At 32.6% G+C, this 24998-nt stretch overlaps 2 protein-coding genes across 5 annotated transcripts in view; one reads left to right on the forward strand and one right to left on the reverse strand.

The window, feature by feature from the left end:
- Window positions 1–5292: 5292 nt before the first annotated feature.
- On the reverse strand, window positions 5293–8287 carry uts2a (urotensin 2, alpha). The gene is made up of 4 exons (XM_056449735.1): window positions 8132–8287; window positions 6372–6482; window positions 6250–6293; window positions 5293–5723 (listed from the first exon to the last, which is right to left on the reverse strand). Exons 1-4 carry the CDS (start codon window positions 8235–8237, stop codon window positions 5610–5612), a joined length of 375 nt encoding a protein of 124 aa, XP_056305710.1. The 5' UTR covers window positions 8238–8287; the 3' UTR covers window positions 5293–5609.
- Window positions 8288–11106: 2819 nt separating this feature from the next.
- Window positions 11107–24998, forward strand: part of ccdc187 (coiled-coil domain containing 187) — a 37313-nt gene continuing 23421 nt past the window's right edge. For 2 of the 4 annotated variants that reach the window (XM_056449727.1, XM_056449729.1), the window contains exons 1-4: window positions 11107–11333; window positions 12553–12634; window positions 22376–22438; window positions 24754–24883. In XM_056449727.1, coding sequence (XP_056305702.1) covers window positions 12583–12634; window positions 22376–22438; window positions 24754–24883 — 245 coding nt within the window. In that variant the 5' untranslated portion in view covers window positions 11107–11333; window positions 12553–12582. Of the gene's footprint in view, window positions 11334–12552; window positions 12635–15664; window positions 15809–18116; window positions 18214–22375; window positions 22439–24753; window positions 24884–24998 lie in introns of those variants that run through there. The other 2 variants (XM_056449726.1, XM_056449728.1) reach the window with 2 other exon arrangements.

Genomic DNA, 24998 nt, shown 5'->3' on the forward strand with positions numbered 1-24998 from the left:
TATATATATATATATATATATATATATATATATATATATATATATATATATTCTCGCAAGTAAAAAGGTAAAAAGTTGTTCAATTTGTTTGAAAAAAATTTATCTCAGCGTTTTTACAACCATTAGAAACATCCATTTTGAAAATGTGAACTCTGAAGCTAATTTATTCATTCATTTTCTATTGGCCTAGTCCTTTTATTCATCAGGAGTCATCACAGCTGAATGAACCACCAACTTATGCAGCAAATGTTTTACACAGCGGATGCCTTTTCAGCTGCAACCCAGTACTGGGAAACATTCACTATGGACAATTAAGTTTATTCAATTCACCTATAGCACATGTCTTTTGACTGTGGGGGAAACTGGAGCACCCGGAGGAAACCCACATGAACACGGGGAGAACATGCAAACTCCACACAGTAATACTGACCCAGCCGGGACTAGAACCAGCAACCTTCTTGCTGAGGCGACAGTGCTAACCACTGAGCCAACCACTGTGTTGCGCTTGAAGCTAATTTAAGAACATAAAAAACGAGAAGGATAAATGTGTGCCTTTGTAAAAAGTTTACCTTTGCAAAAATTCCAAGCTAGCCAAGTTTTGTTTTCCATTTTAATCAACAACTGAAAACGGCCAGATAAAGACTCGCGGAAAAATGGAATCAATGGTTTCCCTTTCGGTGTTTAACGCCACGTGTCTTAGCTATGTGAATAAAAGCTTACATCAAATGTAACTATATCTGGTAATCTTTTAAAACTATCGATCTAGAACATTTGGAAACCGCTATTGATTTATTTTTTGATCTCTTAATGAACATTTTGAGCGTCAGACTTAAAGTGAATATGCTTTTAATGGAGGGTCTCTCATATTTTCATTGAAACACCTACCTTGTGAGAAGAGACGAACGAAACACTTAAGGGCTTTGAAGCGTCATACTGGTGAGTAAATGTCTATTTAATTTTTTAGAATAAATCTCCAGTTGAATTGCACCCTCTTCTGGTCACTGCAACACACTGTCATTCTGTAGATTACAGTTTGAATTCCATAAGGAGACAGTAAATATTGATTCAATAAAGATGTCATTCAATACATTTTATTATTCCTGGTTGTCCTTGGACTTCTATTCAGAGGGAATGATTAAATTGATGGCCAGTTAGTTTTTTCAGGAAATGTATTTGTTTAATAGCCTGTAATAATAGTTGATGATGACAGTAAATGACTGCAGTGTGTGTGCATTTGTGTTAGTGCTGAAGAGGCATGTTTTCTGCATTATTGAGGCCAGAGGAGGGGGCAGTGATGGGGTCAGTTCCTGGCAGAGTTTATGGACCAGGTAACACACGGTTATTGCTCAGGCTCCTCTGAGGATATAAATTGTGGAGACGACTCTTTAAGCTCAGTGTAACGCTGTGTTCTGCACAACCAGATCCACCTGGGAATCGCTGGAAGCTGCTCAGGTAAAGAACATAGTCTTTGTCATTTTGAAATATATATAAACATTTCTCTTTTGTTTTATTACTGTGCTAGTTACTATGTCAGAATATTTACAGTGCTCAGCCTAATTGAGTACACCCCATTTTGAAAATGATTATTTGTATCCATTTCTCAGTGAATATAGGCAATGTATTTTGGTGCATTTAAACAAAACAGATTTATTAAACAAATATATTTATTAAAATAATATTTTATTCATCAAACTTATTTAGAAATTGAAAGATAATACAATTAAATTCAAGCAAAATATTGCAAAAAAAAAAAAAATTTCAACAAAATTTTGCTAATTTTTGCTTCTCTTGATTTTTCCTCTTTTTTTAAATTTGTATTTAATATTTTTCTATAACATATAAATTTGGGTGTACTAGTTTTTATACCGTTATCGTAAGTTATTTTGTTAGATAAGCTCCAGATTTAGCTTCAGTACTGACTAATCTAATGTATATGCACAAATATAATATTGTATAGCTTCCTATTAAAAATATGAATTTAAAAAATAGATTTGTGAAGGGTGTATTTATATATGCTGAGCACTGTATAACGAGAGAGATTTTCAGTTAATTATGTATGTACATAGTATTTTATAAATATATATTATGTTTATATAAATGTGCGTTAAATGTTTTTACATTTGATACAAACATTCTTGTTAATGTTGTGAACTGATAAACTTATATACTACTAATAATAGTTATATAACTGATATATATAAACTGATTAATACTAACAGTATGAAAAACAGGCAATGTATCATAAGATTACATATCTAGTAGAAATTAGAGGTTTATGTAAGATCGTTACTGTTAATGACTAGTTCAACAAAAGAACATTATTAGCCCCCCTGTTTATTTTTCCCCAATTTCTGTTTAACGGAGAGAAGATTTCAACACGTTTCTAAACATAATAGTTTTAATAACTCATTTCTAATAACTGATTTATTTTATTTTTGCCATGATGACAGTAAATAATATTTGACTAGATATTTTTCAAGACTCTTCTGTACAGCTTAAATTGACATTTAAAGACTTAACTAGGTTAATTAGGTTAACTAGGCAGGTTAGGGTAATTAGGCAAGTTATTATATAAAGATGCTTTGTTCTGTAGACAATCGAAAAAAATATATAGCTTAAAGGGGCTAATAATAAGAGATGAAAAAATTCAAATGGGGGCTGATAATTCAACTGACTTCAACTGCATACATGTTTATGTTTCTTTAGTGTAGATAAATAAGTTGTTTTTATTATTTATAAGTATTGTATTGTTTTTTGTTGTATAATAGTATTTTATCAATGATTGTTGTCATTGCTTTAAAACTGATTCACTGACTTTCCATTTTTTTACCATGTAATTGTTTATATTTATTAAATATGGGATTTTCGAGACCTTCTTCTCATAAATTTGTGCATAACTGTAATTGTGTGCTGTTTTCCAGATACATTATGATGAAGGGTTTGTTCAGCGTGTCTGTCAGTCTGTTGCTGCTGTGTGTGTTCTGGACTGACAGTCAGCCTGTAGACACTGCTGACACTGTCAGAGAGGTGAAGACACTTCGCTATTGATTTCTCAAGTACTGTCATTCAGTCATAAAGCTGAGAAACTGCCTATTCATCTGGTTTTGTTTATGGCCTGTTTATAGAGTATTGGACTACCTTTAAGAGCCAGTGTGTGCGTGTGTGTGTGTTAGATGCTAGATCTCTTCAGAGCGATGGCTGCAGTGGATGGACAGGAGGACACACAGCTGCTGGACACAGGTTCTCCCGCTGTCTTGTGGTCTGATACTGCAGATCTGGAGAAGAGAGACTTGCCACGTCTAGGAGTATCAGTACATAGAGCTTTACCTTCAAGAGTCCACAGCAGGTAAACAACCACTCATCTGCTCTTCTCATACAGTGTACACGTAATGTAAAAATGTAAAAATCAGCAGCTTTTATTCTTTAAAAGGCACCATTGGCTGTTCCACTTTGCATTCTAATAAAAGAAGGTTACAGAAATAGTAATAGTTCCTAGAACAATTAGTGGAAGAACCTTTGTTTTGCAAATTTGCACTTCAGGAACTGTTAATTATTTTGGAAACACTTTACAATAAGGTTCATTAGTTAATGCATTTACTAACATGAACTAATCATGAACAACACGTGTACAGCATTTATTAATCATAATTGAACATTTACTAATGCATTATTAACATCCAAGTCCATGTTTGTTAACATTAGTTAATGCACCGTGAGTTAACATGAACTAACAATGAACAACAGTATTTTCATTAACTAACGTTAACTAACATGAACAAATACTGTAGTAAATGTATTGTACATTGTTTGTTCAAGTTAATAAATGCATTAATTAACATTAACTAATGAACCTTATTGTAAAGTGTGACCATTATTTCAGCAACTAAATTAGCTCCCACTTCAGAGCACAATACAATAGAAACTACAGTGATGTAAATATGCCTTGTTTACAGTATTTACGGTGTTACACCACATACAGGTACTATAAACATTCAGAAAACTAGTACACACTCAGAAATAAAGGTACAGGAGCTGTCACTGGGGCGGTACTTTTCCCAAAAAGTCCACAGTGGTACCTCAAAGGTGCATATTAGTGCCCAAATGTACCTAAAAAGTCCCTTTGAGGTACCATTATGGACCCTTCAGGTACAAATACCTTTTGAAAAGGTACGGCCCCAGTGATAGCTCCTGTACCTTTATTTCTGAGTGTAGAATTAGTCATAGTCATAGGTTATGTTCAATCATTACTATCATAAAACATTTATAGCTAATAATGAAAACACGATTGCATACTCCGTCCTTTGCCTGTTGATTTTGTTGAATGCTGCACTTGACTACACTATTATATGATACGATGATATTATATGATAGGAATGCAACTAGGACAATTATGACTAGTTTCTATAACTGAGTTCCTGCAAAAGCCCTTAATACCTTGAAAGAACAATTTTGTATTTCCAAAGAACCATTTATTGATACGTTTTTAAAATTACATTGTTTTTTTTAGTGTGACACATTTGTAATATCTTTAAAATAATTTTAATAATTTGTAATAATCTATGTAACATTTTTGCTCTATAAATAAAAAGCTTTTGTGGAATGAAAAGATTTCATTTATGGGTTTTTTGGAGGGGAGGAGGTGACAATTTCAGATTATTTGGTCTGAACCACTTGTGCACCAATGTTCAGATTGTAGTGAAGCAATCACTGAATGCTTTTCATGTAACTAAGCGAACATACCCTTAGAGCAGGCATGTCTAAGCTCGGTCCTGGAGGGCCGGTGTCCTGCAAAGTTTAGTTCCAACCCCAATCAGACACACCTGGGCTAGCTAATCAAGCACTTACTAGGCTTTCTAGAAACATCCGTGCAGGTGTGTTGAGGCAAGTTGGAGCTAAAATCTGCAGGACACCGGCCCTCCAGGACCGAGTTTGGACACCCCTGCCCTAGAGTATATTTAATGTGCTAAACATGACCAAAGGAGTGTTTATTTTTTTAAACTAAGATGCGATAATGTTAATGGTCTTTTTTTTCTTTATTTCTGTGTCCAGTAAATCTATAGATGGATCTAGATACCGTCTGTCATCTCCATCTAAGTGGATGTCCAGCCTCCAAGGTTGAAAAGTATCATCATTTGAGTAATCCATTTCAGAATGCTTGAATCAACCAAAAGCTCCTGAATAAGGTTTACACTCTCCTGCATGCTCTCTGCATAACCAATAAAATAAACAGAGCTAAATATATATACATGGATGAATTCACTTTGGAAAAGGAATAACTTCTTGAACTCTGGATAGTTTTATTTTGGCATTTATTTAGAGTTAAACACTTTATAACACACAGCTGTTATGATCTTTTCTGTAAAGATAGTATTGGCGATGAAGTATTTCAATATTAGATCTCAGTAAAAATGCATAGATGCATTAAAAGGTAAATGTGTGTAGAAAACATATGGACAGATATTTTACATTAGTCTTTCTGTGAGAGTTTTTGCACGTGTTTGTAACTTTGTCTTGTACATTTTGCATTTGTGTTGTATAATTGTGAGTCCAGAGTGGTTGGAAAGTCTATATAAAAGCCCTGTGACTGCATGGAGTGTGTCGTGAATGTCTCAAACACAGTATTTCCAGAAACAGTCTGCGCCGCCACCTCTCTTTCTGAACTGCCTTCTACTGCCCCAAAGACCGCTGGGAGAAACTAGGCGATATGGTTTTTCCAGAAGAAACTGAAGAGAAACAGACTGTTGGTCACATGTAAACAGTACATCACGAAGATAATTTTCATGAACACCCCAGTGGGCATTTGTCAAAAACAACATCAGAAAATATGTATTAAAATAATAAATTAATAATAAATAACAATTAATAGTTTAATAAATAAAAATAAATAATAGAAAAACAATCATCAAAAATACCAATCGATTTGATGTCATTTGACTAACTTGATGTCAAAATAGACATCAGGTTGTCATCTAACATGGTCATAAAAAACCCAACCTTGTTCTTTTTAGATGTTTTTGACCCCAATGTTAGATGCCAATTTGATGTCTGTTTTGACATCAAGAGAGTAAAAAAGTGTCAATTTGTAATTTGCAACTGAAGCTTAAAATCTCATATTATAATAGTTTTTGTGTCGTTATTTTGGTGGTCAAAATGTGGAGTCATATGGACGTCAAGGTTTTGACAACAAATCGATTTGCCTTTTGACTTGTTTTTTGATGTCGGTTTGACCGTCGCGACAGCAATATTTACCTCTTTAAGAGCGTCTTTAGGAATCTGGCCAGACATTTTGATACCTGTAAAAAAAAAAACATTATGAGTATTGAAAGTGAAAGCGTTTGTGTGTGTGTGTGTCAGGTCAGATGGAGTCTCACTGTCTCTGTTGAGCAGTGGTGAATGTGCTGCTGCTGCCCTCTGCAGGACATCAGTGAGGTCAGACACAGAGAAATCGTCCATAGTGACAGCTCCGGCCTCTTCCACCGAATCTACAACACCCAATCACACACATTTTATCAGTGTTGGGGTAACGCATTATGAGAAACGCGAGTTAAGTGATAATATTACTTTTCTAAGAAACGAGTAAAGAAACGCATTTTTTTTTTAATTTAACTCCAGTTGCTTTTTAGATTAATTAATTGCTTTAAAAATAGTTTGTTGAATTAAAACTAGTGTAATCACGCTGAATCAGACAGAGAAAATGAGCATGTAATGCTTCAGCATCTCAGGAGGTAACATTATTCTATTTTTTAAGGTAAATGTAGGTGGATGTTATACAGTGTCATTAAATGCAAATCTCATCTTAAAAAAAGAAGAATACCCTGCAAGTTCTGAAAGAGATGAAGCCTCAGGCAGGCCAGAAAAAGGAACTCAAAAGTAACTTAACGCATTAGTTTACATAAAAGTAATTAACACAACTAGTTACTTTTTTGGGGGAGTAACTCCATTTCATCATTGCAAAATAAATTATTCATAAACATTTAATTAGTTCATTGTTTTAATCTGTACACTGAAATAATAATAAACTGCTTGTTGAATAGTAGTAGGCTATGTCTTTGCCGAATATATACATAAGTCTGGTAATGTCACAAACAGTGAACAATGTTAGATGCAAATAATAAAGTTCACAGAAAAACTTTGCAATTTGAGCACAGTAAAACCCAATAAATGAAGAGAATTCAAACCAACTGAGTACTGTAAAATTAAATAAGTTACGACAACTCAAACCGTTTGAGGAAACCGATTTGAGTTAATACTAATCTGTGAACTTACTCCATTTAAGTTGAAGTAATGAGATATTTGATGAACTCAACATTCAACCCTGAGTTCAAAACTCTTTTCAATTTTGTCATTTTAGTCTTATATGTGATGGCAAAATATTTAATTTATTAGATATTATTTTTAGATTGCAAATTAGATATATTATTATTATTATTATTATTATTATTATTATTATTATTATTATTATTATTATTATTATATAAACATATAGATAAACTATGCAATTATAATATAGAGATGTTACTATTTTTTTAGAAGAATAGCCATATAATAATATGAAATAAATTGTATAATTATTTTACATAATTGAGCACTGTAGACTGTAGCTGAACATAAATGAGTGCACACCCAAATTAATATGCTGGTGGACATATTAATATAGTTAATATTTATTAATTAAATAATATTATTACTAGTATTAATAATAAATAACATTTAGTAATATATAAAAAATGTATATCACATACATATATATATATATATATATATATATATATATATATATATATATATATATATATATATATATATATATATATATATATATATATATTTATCCAGTTTACTACTCCTATTATCATTATTGTTGTTGTTATTATTATTATTATTATTATTATTATTATTATTATTATTATTTTAAATGTGTGAACATATAATGACAATAATCTAAAAATATATTTAAATATAAGTGTATATTTAAATATATTCTGGCGGTTTGTTCAATTGACCTTTAATGCCCATGAAAAAAAATACATTAGGTAAAACATACACCATATGGGGGGTAAAGAAGCAAAACCCTAACCCTAATTCAAACCCTAAAAAAACTTCTGCTTGATTTATGTGTGAGAGCACTCACCCGGGCCGGTGTAGGTCCTCTCAGCAGTGTCTGTAACGGGATGTGCAGAGAGGAGACTGCAGGACAGCAGGAGCACAGAGCAGAACACAAACAGCTTACAGATCATCTCTACAGCGGCTCCAGCTCCTGTCAGGTCAATCAGCTGCACAGACACTCTCTCATCTTATATACCCCACACTACCAACCATAACAAATGCTAGTTTTTATTGAACATCTTATTTTCACATTTAGATCCCATTGCATTAATGTCCCCATGAATAAATCGGGGGGCTTTATCACTTTTGAATCTCATTGACCTGTTTTACTGAATTTGTAAATCGGGAACACAGGTGTGCAAATGTCCTTGTATTAACTCCACGACACATAAAAGACTATTTTATGAATGTGTCAGCTGTCTTTTATGCAAGCCTTTCACAGCAAAAAGGATGGAAGTATATTTCACAGTCTATTTAAATTCACAACTGATGCATAGGTAAAGAGGTTTTAGGCTGTAACACTGATGCTGTCGACATTATATCAATAGCGGTAATAAAAGTGAAGAGCAGCAGGGATATAAACTTGAGATGCGCCATCTGCTGAGGAGAGCAACACATTTGTTTATCATCCACTGGTGAAGTCATATTATCAATGCACATTTGACATTTATAAAAGCTTGGAGTGAAATCAGACAACGCTTTATACTGTACGTCACTCAGTCTGCCTGTACTTGTTGATCTTCATATGAAAGATTGATCCCATGAGAAATTTGTTTGCATGTATTGCTCCAAGCATTAAACAGTTTCAAATACAAAATAACAATGCGTAATGCAAGGCTGTGCAACATCAGATCATAATTCCCCAATATTCAGAAATGAAGCTGATCAATATGTGGTTTTTTTTTTTTTAAACTGATGACACACTCTTACAAAAAATTCTGGGTTGTTAAATGACACACTCTAAAAAAGCAGTGTATTTACAACAACCCAGCATTTAGAGTGTGCCATAGCCTGGTGCAATACACTGTAAATGTAGGAGACATGGAAGTGTAAACCTTGCCTAAGATAAACCAAAAAGTTGATCTGGAATATCTGTCACAATCATTGATTAATTGTCTATGGTGATTTAATCTTATTGCAATATTTTTTTGTCGAACCAGATTAATGTGCACAGGGTGAGAATTTATTATTTTATGTGAACAGACAGACGAAAATAAACAAACTTTTAAGTGATATAATATAATATAATATTATGTAATATAATGTAATATAATATAATATAATATAATATAATATAATATAATATAATATAATATAATATAATATAATATAATATAATATAATATAATATAATATAATATAATTCCCAGTGATGGGTTGCAGCTGGAAGGGCATCCGCTGCGTAAAACATATGCTGGATAAGTTGACAGTTAATTCCGCTGTGGCGACCCCTGATTAATAAAGGAATATAATATAATATAATATAATATAATATAATATAATATAATATAATATAATATAATATAATATAATATAATATAATATAATATAATCAACCAAAGCTGAAATTCAAGGCTAAAATCCTAGCAGAGAACAGACTATCATGCCACGCTTTTATTAAATGCTTTTTAAATAAAGTAAATTATGCATTTGTGATTTTAAATTTGATATTTTAAGTGAGCTTAAATAAATAAACTGGAAAAGCATCTCAAAATATTCATTTGTAATTTTTTCTCTTAACTACCTGTGCATTTTGAAAAGTAAAAACATTAAAGTAGTCACTTCTATTTTAAAGAGTGAATACAGACAAGAGGATATCTTTTTTTATTATTATTCATGAATAAAAATATACAATTACAATCAGGAGATCAATTTATGAGAGATACAAGAGAGGGAAATACAATATACATTAACTGCAAAAAGAAAAAAGGCCAACAAAGCAAAGGAAGAGGTAAGTAAATTACAAAAGTATAAGTGTAAGAAAAAAAATTAATTAAGAGCATTACAGGCGATCTATCTGAATCAAATCAGGGTCAATAGACAACAGTTCTTCATCAGTTCTTTCACCAAAAACCTGACACATTTTGTTGTTGTTACACATCCAGAAATATTTAAGCAATCCGAAAATGTCGAAAGCTAGGCATGAAGCCATGAATTTTTATTTATGTATAAAAAATTCCAACCAAAATAAAAAAAAAAACCCAAAACTTCTGAATAAATTCACACATACAAAGTAAATGTATTAAACATTAAACATTGCATTAAACAAACATCATTAAAATGTTTCATCATCTTTACCACAAATTGTACAATTACTCAGAATATCAACATATTTGGAAATAAACAAGTTATATTTTATGGAATATCTTAAAGTGGATTTCTTTAGTTTTATTAAAGTATGTATGAGGCAACAACTAAGCTTTTCTCCAGTATTTATTATTAATTAATGCAACCCAATGGAATCTGCCTTGCAGAACAATACGATTTCTTTGCCGAAGAATTAGATGAATACTTTTATTGTCACATTTTTTTATCATGAATGTCAATGCCTTTCATTTTTTAGGGTTGCATTGTATATGACTTTGGCCAAATGCATTAAACCTGTGGGGATAGCTCTAAGAACAGTATTATATTCTTTAAAGGAAATAGGAAAGTCATGAACAGTCATAAAGCGTTCATAAGACAGTAAGTTACCAAATCATCAAATAAAGAAAATAAATAAATTAAGCCTCCATCAAACCAATCAGCATTAGATTACAATTATCCAAATAATCCCACAAGATAGTTTTGTGTGGTGAGAAGTTTTGAAGGTAACACAATTTGCACACAAGTAGTGCCTGCTGATGAAAACTTGCTAATTTAGGCAAGAGGATATCTTTCTCTGTACCCATTATTAAAAGATATTTTCTTTAATGTTTGGTGTGATTGGGTGAACCGGTGCGATGATGTCATGGGCGCGCTGGTGGAGGGAGGGAGCAGAAGTTTGTCCGCTCAGGCTTACCATCGCTGTGGAAGTTTCATGGCATTGTCTCGTTGTCAAAAACAGTCTGTCTGGTCGGAAACTTTGAAACGTACGTAATTATAGTTCGCGTTTGTTTCAGAGACACTGCCAAATTCAGCTATGAGCTTATGAGAAGTGAGGCTTTTTGGTTGAGTAGCCCTAGTATGCAACAAGAAGTTGAAGATACAAAGCGCATTTGTAAAGAAGTGAAGAGCTCAGAGACCAGGTAAGAGACTGTTTGTGTCTCTGTGAATAATGTTTTCGGTGTCTGACGTTTGTAGTGGAAAAACGCGTGAGGAATGTGAAAATTGATCAAACGTTACAGCACTCTCCTCATTCATTTCACTTCTGCTGGTTTGTTTGTTTTTGTCGAGTTGTAGTTTCGTTAAGTGTAGTTACAGAGCCGCATGCTGCCTCGTCATGTTTTGTCTTCACATAGTGTTTGTCCATGATTTGTGTAAATGTATTATTGCAAAACGTCCCGATTAAGTAGCCTATATACGTGTTTGCTTTCATTTATTTGCTTTAACATTACGTGGATTATTAACTTTTAATAAAAATGCTGTAAATGTTTTATTTTTATTTCTTATTCAACCCTTTGCTTAAGATACTACTTGTTTTTTTTTTTTTTTTTTTTTTTTTGTTAATCTTGTTAGTTTGTATGTTTGTTATATATAAAAATATATTAAATAATAAATAAATGTGATTTTTATGCAAATACTAAAAAGTAAACCTTAAATTAGTGCAAAATCAGCTTTGCATTGTAGTTCAGGCAAATTAGTTATTTACTTAAAATGCATAGATAATCGCAATTTGTTTGACAGGCAATCATCATCATAACACTTATTTTGCAATATACAATATAGTAATCATTTGCAATTCAAATCCAGTTGTTAAGGAAAGTGCTGAGCTTACTTTTTTCCCCCCTGTGGGTTTAATAGTTTAAGGAAGAATGAAGTCAAATGTGCATTTTAACCCTTGTCCACCCTAATCAAATGTTAGAAATGAACTGTAGATGTATTAGATTGAGGTAAAGTTGATTTTATATTCGCACATTCCTTTATTTAATGGTCCCTATATTGTTTACCATGCTAATTTGAATATTTGGTATGAAATCGCATTTAGGTTTGACTAGTTTAAGTTTGACATTTAGGTTTAACAACATTACATTATTTAAATGACTGTGAACGACGATGTACTTTGATAGTCATTTGCACCTAATATGATTTCTCAGGTTAGAATTTGCAAATAATATTTTTCTGAAGTGAAATTATTAATCAGAATGAGAAAGAACTTTATTGCCAGGTATGTTCACACATAAGGAGAAAGTCTGACTGCAAATATAAAACTAAATTTACCTCAGTATCTGTTAGGATGTTCAGTGATCAAATAAACTACTTGGCTTTTGTGAAGGACTAATCTAAGTCTTTCTTTTGTGAATCTAGGTGTTGCTGAATGGCACGAGCTGTTGAGCAATGATGGCAGAGCTGGAGGTGGATCAATCCAACCTGCCCAGAGTCCAGGAGGGTAAGAGAACTGTCAGAAAGTTGCACATGTCTGTGTGCATTTGACATTGCAAACAAATATTCTATATCAGGAATGCACAAACTATTTTTTACAAAGGGCCAAAAACAAATCTTGATTAAATCTAGTGGGCCGAAGGTAAATTTGTCATGGGTTATTTCCTAATTTATTTAATAATGTTTAAAAATGACTCGAAAACATTGCTTTATATTAACTAATACAGTATTTATTTCACATTTTATAATGAACGTATTACAGTAAAACAAAACAATCTAATTTATAACAGAATTACTATAGTTTTTGCCTTGTTTTGCTCGCCGATGTCTTCTGCATAGTCCTTTATCCTTGGAGTGACAGTATTTACATTTTTAAAAGTGAGATTAATCTACAGCATTTAATTGAAACATTTAATTTGAGTTGGCTTTTTTGCAGCTTAGCAATAGAACAAACCAAAAAAGTTACGTCAATGATAGTCACGTGATAGGCAGAAATAGACTACTGTCATATTTCATGTTCTGCATGTTTTTGCATCTGACATCTGATTATCATTCCAGACATCTGCTGTATGTCTCTGAAGTCTTTTTTTTTCCATTGGAGAAAGAAAGAACCTTTCCATATGGCTTTGTTTGCTCATATTTTGTCTCTTTGGTTCGAGTCCTTCATAAAGGAGCTTGACCCAGTGTTTCTTTTGAAGGGGGAAATGTTGGTGATGATTTCCCTTTCCGTTCCCATTCTGTACACAATGAGTTCATTGTTTTGCTTTTGTATCTTTATGCTTAAACAAGCGCTAGATGTTGAACAAAGACCCTATTCGACCACCATACTGCCTGCCTGTATCACCCAATTAACTAATGCCTGTGTTTTTTATATGTGTGTGTTTTACTGTTCCCATTGGGCTTATACCCTTTTAGCATGGCCTGTGAGCAACAGTGTTTTCATTTCCTCAGTTTGTTTTTGGTACTGGTTCCCCAAAGCATTGAGAAATAAATATATGTTAGTGAGCCGTCTTTGTCTTCACTTGTCTGTTATCGGTTCCTGTGGATGTGTTTTTGCTCTTGATTTAGTCTTGGGAACACTGTCTCTAAATCGCAGATCCCTTGAGGAAAAGCAGCCTCTTTCCTCTCTGCACTTTAACCCCTTTGCATCGCTTCTATTTTCACTGACCTTTTTTCCTCTCTGTGCTGTGAAACCTTTGCCCAGGCAGTTATTTATACATGTCTGGTTGTAGCACAGTTTGTTTATGCTACTATTCAAATGGCTGGTGTCAGTATGATTGATTTTCTTTTGAAAGTTTTTCAGAAAGGACACTCAATTAGTTAGTTTGTGGCAGTAAACATATTTGTAATGTTACTAAGGTTTCTATTTTAAATAAATGCTGCTTTAAAAACTTTCTCTATAATAAAGATCAGGGCTCAATGTTAACTTTTTTGATCATCAGCCACTGTGGCTGGTGGTTTTCTAATATTTATAGCCACTCGCCATTTTCACTAGGCACAATTTTGTTGTTGGGAAAACATATTTGTTATGCATAAATTGACTTTTGCATGCTAAAATAACTTGATTTTGTGTTGTCAACATGAGTTTGTGACATGATTTCACTGTTTTGTGTGTTTGTGTGTGGTTTCATGTTGTTGCATTGCAATTAGTTATTATTTCACGTCTTTTAGGGCTCAACAGTAAGGATGTATCAAATTTTTCTCTGGCCACACCAAAAAAATAAGTAAATAAATAAATATTTCTTAGCCAAAAAATGTTAATAATTTGAAAATTTTTAAAAACTAGCAAAATATATATTATAATATACATACACTTTTTATTCAACAACATAAACAAAATACAATTATTGTCATGTATATAAACCTATGCAAAGTGGTCTGTCCTAACTAGAGGTCTCAGATCACAAGTTAGCAATACATAAATGGGAAGTTAATCTCCTATTAAAGTAATGTTATTGTAAAGGATGATAATTAAACCATATTAACAAAAATAAGTACAAGCAAAGCAGGTGAAAAACATACCGTGCAATAATTAAAGGATGATCACATGCACGCGGTTAACATTAATAGGCCTATCAATAATCTGTTCAAAGAATGTTTAAGCAACTGCTGCTGCTTACATAAAATAAATACCTTTTTTTATATCGAGGTCTTGAAAGTGGTGCGCTTTTTGTCCGGTCATATTTAGCAGAGCAAATTCCGATTAAAAATGAGATATAATTCTTGATTTAGCTAATCTGTGGATCAAAATGAATTATAACGTATATGAATAATAACGTATTAATCTTGAATGTTCGACTTTGTCTTCACATGAATAAATAAAACTGAAAATACATGAATTTAGTAAATTATTAATTTTTATTAAAATAGAAAAAAAATTACTATTGTAATACTTATTTTAAATGAAACTTTTGAATTTTAATCAAAGTACAATTTTTGAAACATTGTATTTTTCCTGGTTATTTAGTATTTGTGTGTTTATATAATTTGTGCATTATTGCAATTAAGTTTTTTGCCATGCAGCTTTGAATTGAGAATTTTTTTTATTGTATTTCAAGTAGTATATAACATATCAAGCTATATATATATATATATATATATATATATATATATATATATATATATATATATATATATATATATATATATATATATATTCAAATTTTGTTTTCTTTTTGATCAATTAATCATTTATTTATAGGGCACTCTAAAACCACAAACACACAAGGAATAAATGTAAATAAAGATGCATCATTCCAATTTCAACTAAAACATTCCCACTATATCTTTCCATCTTTCTGTTTTTGCTGTAGCCAATGGTGCTTTATCTTGTCTTTTAAATGAGTGGCCTTTATCCCACATTATAAATTCAAACACGCTTTTGGCCTGTCTTTTGTAATATGAGCATGTTTTTGGCGTGGCTTGTGCAAAACTAGTTTGACAACTTTCTATCCACTCCCTCAGTCCCATGAACACCCCAGTCAGACACCTGAATGCTGAAACACAGTACTACCAGAACTGGGCCAGCAGCTTCAAACCCCTCCTCCTGAAATGAAATATGCAGCGCAGGTTAGCAGGTGCTCAAGCTGCCCAGAAGAGTCTCTTTTAAAGTGAGATTTAAAACGGGTGCACTGCTACTCCCTCCTGACTAAAATGAATGAGACATTCAGCGAGTAAATATGTAAGTGTGTGTTTTTGTTTTTTCGATAGTGCAAGGTTGTTAGCAGTTCTGGAGTATCTCTGCTATTGATAAAGACGAGGTGAAATCCCCAGCATTGGCAAGATTATAATAGGAGGTGGAAACTTGTATCAGCGCCCGAACAGTCTTATCAGCTTGGGTGTAATTTGAAGGACAGATCAGTATTTAGAGAGAAGAACAGTGTGTTTTCCTGGTGTAATCCAGCTGTCTGTAGTTCATTCTGTTGTTCCAGTGTTACCAGGATTGTTTTGGCTGAAGTAATCAAGCCTGATGTTTTCAATTATTAGCTGTAGGCGTAAGGACATGGCTAGCATGCTAGGATAGGCTATACATGTCTTTCGCTTCTTTGTAGTGGTAATTATCATTTGGATACTGAAAATTGATAGCCTGCTATTGCATATTTAATTTAATTAGAGTTTCAGAAGTGACTAGATGACTATGAGGCTTAATTCAAATTAAATAGTTTGGAGTAGGATACGAATAATGTTGTTTTTGGGTAGCATGCTTGCTTAGGCTACACATGTCTTGTTTCCTTAGAAGGGTAGTCATGATTATTATAGAGATTGAATATTTGCTAATTTAGCAGATATCCCTGTTGTGGATGTTATATTTAATTTGAGTTTAGAAAAAAGTGACTAGATATGAGGCTTGATTCCAATTAAATTGATTGAACTTTGATATGTAATCTTAAAATAATTTGTAAAATGTGAGAAAAAAATCCACCTTATACTTTTCAAAGTATAATATTAATGCTTAGAGGATGTTTAAAATATTTTGTTTCTAAAATATGTACAGATGACAACGTTATCATAGCAAAACTCTTTCACGCAGATCTGCGAAAATGGCTAAAATGCTGTTAATCACCAGTGGTTAGCGATGTTAGCTGGTATACTGGGATTTCAAGTTCAAGATCTTAAAGTGTTCAGAAATACTGTTGTTGTTTTTGTTGTAAAGTTTGCATTTCGAGTTCCCAAAATTGTCTTGGTCTTGCAAACAAACTGCCAAGAAGCATGCAAAGTTTCATGGTTTCAGTTGAAATTGTGTTAAATTCCCTAAATGCATGCATTTTGTAAATTTGATGCTGATATAAAAATGTTTTTGTTGGATTTCACTACTTTCAGAATATGCTATTATTATTATTTTTGATTCAGTGGCTGATGTTGATTCAGATCTTACTTGCATCCTTTTCAATGCCTTTAAACATGCATACACACAAACATACATGTATGGTTAAAGTCAAAGTTATTAGCCCTCCTATGAATTCTTTTTCAAATATTTCCCAATTGATGTTTAACAGAGCAAAAAATCTTTCATAGTTCATTCATTCATTTTCTTTTTGGCTTAGTCCCTTTATTAATTAGGGGTCGCCACAGCTGAATGAACCACCAACTTATCCAGCATATGTTTTACGCAGCGGATGCCCTTCCAAATGCAACCCATCACGGGGAAACACCCATACACACTCAGTCACACACATACACTACAGACAATTTAGCTCTCCCAATTCACCTATACACATCTTTGGACTGTGGGAGAAACCGGAGCACCCAGAGGAAACCCACTCGAACACGGGGAGAACGTACAAACTTCACACAAATGCCAACTGACCCAGCTGAAGCTCGAACCGGCGACCTTCTTGCTGTGAGGCAATTGTGCTACCCACTGCGCCACCATGTCACCCATCTTTCATAGTATTTTCTAAAAAATTTCTTTTGGAGCAGTTTTTTAAAATTATTTATTTATAGTTTTACAATATAATAATCAGCACAATTAACAGAAGGTATTTACTACATGCATATGAAATCAGACCTTAAATTTGGTAAATATATTATTACCATATCTTGCCTAGTTAACATATTTTAAATAGTTAGGCTTTTAAATTACACTTTAAGCTGAATAAAAGTATCTCAAAAGATATCTAGTAAAATATTATGTTCTGTCATCATGGCAAAGGTCAAAGATTTCCGTTCTTAGAAATGAGTTATTAAAACTATTATGTTTAGAAATGTGTTTCTAGAAAAGAATTCTAGAAAAGATTTTTTCTTTCCATTAAACATAAATTGGATAATTCAGTAGGGCTAATAATTCTGACCTCAACTATATATATATATATATATATATATATATATATATATATATATATATATATATATATATATATATATATATATATATATATATATATACACACACACAAAAATTAATTATAATTATTTGCACACACACTTTATACAAATATTTTTGCAGTGTAACTGTTGATATTAGAGTTCTTGTCATCCCCTATCCCCAGGCATAGAGTATGTTGGCTGCTGAACAAAACAAACCAGCTACTGGGTCTACAGAGCCTCTGGACATCTCAAATGAGGACAAAGAAACTGACCGTTACTGTATGTTCTGTCCTTATCTGTACACTTTCCTTCTGCCTCTCCAAAGTAAACACCACAATCTCACTATCCTCCTTCACAGCTTAACATCTTTTTTTCTGCTGCTGGCACATCTGGAAAGCATTCCTCCTGTTTGCAGGCGTATGTATGTGTGTGTGCTTGGGGTCAGTGTGGATGTGTGAGGGCATTGTTGGAAGGTGCTTGTGTAACCTGATATGGGTTATCGCAACATGCAGCAGGTGGGATCGAGCAGGAAATACATTTGTCTTGTTGAAACAGTGGCATTTATATCTGGAATACCCCACATAAGGATTATTTCTCTCTGCTAGCACTTTTAGGGGGTGAGTAGTTTTCCCCTACCAGACAGAACGGTTGAGGCTCAGAGCTAAACATAGATTTCCACCAGCTGCTCGGGGTCAGGGGTTGTGCTGAAGTCAGTATGTCTGCATTAGGATGTTATAGTCCAGCTACTCTAATTCAGCATAATTGCTCAGCCCATCCTGAAGTAAAGCAGATGTACTTTCATTTAAGGGTTTCAGTCTTGCTAAGTAGGAATCCAGGAGTTGCAGTGATGAGGCGGCTCTTGATTTAGGAAAGCGCTCCCTTTTACTGCTCTCAGAGTCTGTAATGTTCTCGGTCCTGACCAGCAGTAAAGCCTCAGTCTCCAGCTGTTGTGTCAATTACAGACTACAAACTCGCTGCAACTCCCTGTATAGCTGAATTTGAGGTTGCTTCTGACTATATTTGAAACTGGTGTGCACTTTTTGCGGATTTCCTGATGGGCGGCGCAGTTGGTTTGTTGCATTTGCCATCATCTTGTCTATGAGAGCCATATATGTTGTTCAGTAACACCAGTGACAATGGCAGTCAAGACTAATTGATAATAATAGCTATGTTTACATTAGGGCTGAACAATATTGGAAAAATCTAGCATTGTGATATTTTTTTATTTTTTAGAAATATATTGCGATACAAATACAGTTTCACCAGATAACTTAATATCTCTATTTAGAAAGAATTTATAATGTTAGATCGACTGAGATGATTCTGCAGTTCGAGTGCATCTCCATATCTAATAAAGCATCTGTTAACTTTTTGAGGTCCCCCGACACATTTTCGATGTGGTCTGTGGTATTTGAAGAGCATTTCTGTGTTTTGTACGTGTTGTGAGTATTTTCATGCATAATAATCTATGAATGCAATCAAGAAAATACTAACAAAATTCAAGCACAGTAACTGAATGATAAAAATAATAGAGAGATATGAGGTTGCTGAACCATGTAACGACTTAACCAATAAGAGAATATTAAAATGAATCCTGTATCAGTCCGGTAGCCAATGTAAAGACTCGAGAACCGGGGTAATATGCTCACATCAGGACTCTGGCAGATGCATTATGTGATTTAAGAGAGATTGACTTATCTAGAGAGAAAGAGAGTTGAAATAGTCCAGCCTCAATGTGATAAAAGTTTATAAAGTTAGTAAAAACTTTGTAAATAAAACATATTCACTCAGTTGGAGAATCTGGCATAAAAACTGATTTTATGAATATAAATACTGTATATTGCACAATACATAAGCTACTATGTCACTATCGATGGCAAAGGCTTATTATTAATGTTTTTGGTTATCTTCTAATATAAAAATAAATTATCGGTTGATAATTGGACAGTTGGCTGTAATATTTTCAATTTGGGACATCCCTAAAAATGATTTCCTAGAATTGCAAGACTGATATCATAACAGTGATTGTTGTTGTTATAGAGTTAAAAGAGCAGTTTCTCTGTGGTTTCCCCACTTGAAATATCTCTAATTGTTGTTTTTATTCTCTCGAAAACATTGGAAGGCAACAATACTACTTTTGCATTTTTATTTTAATACAAAAGTTAAATTTTGGGTGGAAACATGTCTGACCACCATTTATAACCGAGATCTTTTTACCATAATTTTCTGTCATCCCTTAGAGTTTCTGCAATCGCTAATCTGATCACTAAATGCAAAATACTAAGAATTTTTAGTTCCACTGTATGTACAGTTCATGGGGCTTTCCTATGAAAATGCCAATAAACAAAACAAATGCCAAACTTAACCAGAATTCCTTTTTAAAATATTCTAATATTTATCTATAAATATCTCTATTTATATTAATATTTCTTTTAACTTTTTTCCCCAATATTACCTTTCATCTAGTGTGTAATATAGCTGCAAAAAGCCCTGCAAAGTTAACTCAAAGTAGTTTATTGTCTCCAAAATTAAAGTGATTGTGAGCTGCCTGCATCAAGACCTCAGTAATTTCAGTCTTTCTGCTGAAATCTACTGTATTTATGTCTGAATCTGATCCATCTGACCTATCAGAACTGAGTAGGCTCTCTAAAAGAGAGATTTGAGAGACCAGATCCTTAAGCAAACCTTCAAGAACCCATTATAGCATAAAAGATTATTAGAACAACTTCAATCGAGCAAATGATATGAATAATTTACAGCATTTTCATAGGTTTGAATAGAAGTTGGACTACTTTGTTTAGCATTGTTTATTTCACTTTCTGAAAAAAAAAAAAAAAAAACAAGGGTATCCGAGTCTCTTATTAATATTTCTTACACTTAAAGGGTCACCAATCCATTTTTCAAAAAAGCTTTTGACCCCAGTGATGGATCGATATCCAAAACACACAAGGGCCATGTCTCGTAACGATATTGGAAAAAGAGATGTCAAAAAGGGACGAGGTTCTATTGGGTCGTGGAAAAGTTTGTTTTAATGCTTTCAAATATCACTTGGCAAAACTAGTTTAGACCTTAACATTTGGTAAATTCACAGTTCACTGACCTTGTACTAGATGCTTTTGAATTGTTTGTTTGAGATATGTTCTGGGTTAATAAATTTAAGCTCATTTGATGGCTTCAGCTAGGGCTACACAATATATAATATTTCAGCATTGATGTCGCAATGTGATCATTCGCAATAGTCACATCGCGGGTATACGCAATGTTGAGTCTGGATTATAATTTATCATTTTGCAAGTGTTTTTTGAGACCTGTTACCATGTGAGGGTTTTAAAAGCATTCTGGCATAGGAAAGTGTACCGTTTTTAACTTTGACAACTGAAAAACGAATGAATTGTTTATGAAACAAAGACAATGCAGTATTATTTTACATTTGATTGTTCAATTTCTGTATTCCTGATTAATCAAACAATCAAACGCTGTTTATTTAATTAGTATATCTTTCCCTTTATTGAATTTATCTATGCTTGTAGATTGTTTCTTGTATTTTAAGCATATGTACTTTCCAACAGAATCATTCCAATCAATTCTTGAATCCCAATTATTCCAAATAGTTATTCAATTATTCTTGTGAAATTGTATTCATATCGCAATGTATATCGCAGAATAAAAAAAATCACAATGTTAGATTTTTCTAATATAGTGCAGCCCTAGCATCAGCAATATTACTAGAAAATAATAGCTTTATCCCTCTAAAGCAGTAGTCTTACCACTTCAAGGACAACTTGGAAACGAAATTTTATAGACAAAAATGCAGTTTTCATATTTCTGCTTTTAAACCAATGGAAAACTTTACCCCCTTGACATACTAAAATGTTGTTTGGTTTTATGACTTAACTTGGAGACAAATTATTGTCAAAACAGATTCCTTTTAAGATTCCTTTCCAACAGAAGTCTTCATGGGATGTGAGGGACTTTAACACGGTGTTTAAAGAGAAATGTGAAACTTACAGGGCCAAAACCACAATGTGTAAATTTGTTTTGAACTTTCCAGGGTCAGTTTTTGTCATGCAGACTGTTATTATGGCCTCATGAAATTTGAGTCTTGTTTTTTAAATTGGTAAAACTTTTCTTAAAGATGTAACTTATTTTATTTGTTATGAAATGCGAGCCTTACAAATATAGTTGTTTTAAACATTTTTAAATTGGATTGTTTTTTTTTAAGTGACCACTAAAAGCATGAAATAACAAAGTCCAAATGTCTGCATTTTCTCCAGATATAGCCTTGAATGTGCGTTATTTCTTGCTAAAACACTGTAGATACTAAACTTCTACTCTCTGAATGTATCCTAAAGACAGCTGATGAAAGTTCAGAAGCATATCTAGTAGCCTGAAGTTAATTGTTAATTTTTGGTCAGTTGTATTGACTTCTGTTTCTTTACAGTGTGCCAGTGTTTTGCTGTTCTGGAGGATGGAGCTTTAGCTCATAATCTGCAGGAGCAGGAAAGTAAGTGCCTTTTCCCTTTTTTCTTGTGCCACACCTAAAGCTTAAAATGTGTTTTCTCAGTCTTTACATATTCAACCATCTTTTTTGTACACGTCTAAAGGGTGCTGGTATTCACACATTTAGAACAAGAGCATTTGAGACAAAATTCATACAAGCTTAAACTCAAGATCTCAAATATGAGCCAATCTATCTAACTGAAATATCCTGCTTGAGCAGATTAGGTTGCTGTATAGAGAACAGGGATTGCCACATTAATATTGGAGTTATGTTTTGTGATTTTGAGCCGAATTACACTTGACCTGTATTGACATGTACTTTTGACATGTATTACTATGTAGTACTGTACCAATTATGTTATTGTCATGATTACCTTATCAGATTTTCCTGAGTTGGAAGGCGTTTTAAGAGTGACTTAGCTTGCTTGCAAGTATGTCGAAGATGCTCCAATTATGAATCATAAATATTCAACTTGTTAAATATTCATGATTCATGATTGGAGCATCTCAGACATTCTTATGAGCAAATAAAGTAAGATCTGAAATTCTAAAGTGTAAGGGAAACTCTGAGAATGAACTGGAGATTATCATGTGAAACAAACAATATTCAATCATTTAACTAACACAGCTGCTCAAAATGAAATGAATTTGGACAGCAGAAATAAAAGATTAGATCATGCTAGTTTTCTGTGTTTTCAAATAATCTTTTGAAACACTTTTCTTTTGTTGACAACAGATTTATGTTTTCTGGTCATCTGAAATATAACTCTTTTGTAACTTTATATAACTAAATATAACTTTTTTTTTTGTAACATTGTAACCCTTAATTCTCACTTTTGACCAAATGTAATTCATGTAATTTTATCCTTGTTGAAGAAAAATTCAGTCTTTCTCATTACATACGTGTAATATTTGATGCAATTTAAAACCATTCCAACAACAATTACAAGACTAACACTTATGCTAGTTTTTTGTGCTTTCTTTTGAAACGCTTTTGTTAACAACCAATTCATATTTTCTATTATGTGAAATATAACTCATTTGTAACATTATAAACCCTTTACTATCACTTTTGAGCAAATGTAATTCATCCTTGTTGAATAAAAGTTCAGTGTTTCTCATGATATAATATAATATGTATAATATTAGAAAAAAATTCAAACAACAATTACAAGACTAACACTTATGCTAGTTTTTGTGCTTTCAGATTATCTTTTGAAACGTTACGTTTAGTGCCAACCGATGCAAATTTTCTAGTGATCTGAACTATAACTCATTTTTTATTATATAAAGCCTTTATTGTCACTTTTGACCAAATGTAATTCATTCTTGTTGAATAAAATTTCAGACTTCCACGTCATATGTATAATATTAGATGCAATGGAACATTATTTTTTTTTTAACAAAAATTACAAAACTACCACTTCTGCTAGTTTTCTGTGCTTTCAAATGATCATTTGAAATACTTTTCTTTTGTTGACAGCATATTTATGTTTTCTAGTCATCTGAAATATAACTCTTTTAGTTTTTATTCTTTGTAAAATTTCATAAACCCTTTACTCTCACTTTTGACCAAATCTAATTCATCCTTGTTGAATAAAATTTAAGTCTTTCTCATCACATATGTATAATATTCGGTGCAATTTAAAACAAATCTTACAACAATTACAAGACTAACTAACACTTATGCTAGTTCTTTGTGCTTTCAAATTATCTTTTGAAATGTTTCGTTTGCTGACAACCGATTTATATTTTCTAGTATTCTGAAATATATAACTTATTTGTAACATTATTAACCCTTTACTGTGACTTTGATCAAATGTAATTAATCCTTGTTGAATAAAATTTCAATTTTTCTCATTAAATACTCTGAAAAAAATTATGTCTGCAAAACTGTTGCAAACTATTTAATTGTGTTGAATTTAAACAAACAAATTAAATTGAGTAATGTTCAACTTAATTAGTTTGTTTAAATTCAGCCCAAATAAATCAAGGAATCATCTTTGAATCGTCTTTTCAGCGGATGTAAAATATTAGATGTAATTTTAAAATTCTAACAACAATTACAAAACTAACACTTTTTTGTGCTTCCAAATTATCTTTTGAAACGTTTCCTTTGCTGACAAACATTTCCTTTGCTACATTGTAGTATTCTGCAATTTATAATTGGTTTGTAACATTATAAACTCTCTACTGTCACTTTTGACCAAATGTAATTCATCCTTGTTGAATAAAATCTTTCTCATCACACATTATAAACTGTATAATTTTTTTTCCCCACCTTTTTTCTGTAATCTCACATGTCGTGTCCTCCACCAGTCGAGCAATACTACAGCTCAAATGTGGAGAGAAGTCAGCTGGTGCAGAAGGACATCAGAGTGGCCAAGAGACTGCAGGATGAGGAGCAGCAGAGAGTGCAGACGCTTGAGCATCAGACCACTCGTCAGCTGTAAGATAGCAAACACAATGTCTGTCAGAGCACACCATATAAGATATGATAGTTTACTCAAGCCTATATACTTTATATGAGCCATTCAGGAGCTGATAGCATGTCCAGAGTCCAC

This window comes from Danio aesculapii, chromosome 23, assembly GCF_903798145.1.
Source record: "Danio aesculapii chromosome 23, fDanAes4.1, whole genome shotgun sequence".
Taxonomy (NCBI): domain Eukaryota; kingdom Metazoa; phylum Chordata; class Actinopteri; order Cypriniformes; family Danionidae; genus Danio; species Danio aesculapii.

Bases quoted from the DNA above. Each gene is read 5' to 3' on its own strand.
- uts2a (XM_056449735.1), bottom strand. From the start codon at position 8,237: ATGATCTGTAAGCTGTTTGTGTTCTGCTCTGTGCTCCTGCTGTCCTGC. The intron at 6,294-6,371 runs GTGAGACTCCAT...TTTTTTTTACAG, and splicing joins ACCACTGCTCAACAGAGACA to GTATCAAAATGTCTGGCCAG. The intron at 5,724-6,249 runs GTAAATATTGCT...GTTTCTCTTCAG, and splicing joins CTAAAGACGCTCTTAAAGAG to TTTCTTCTGGAAAAACCATA.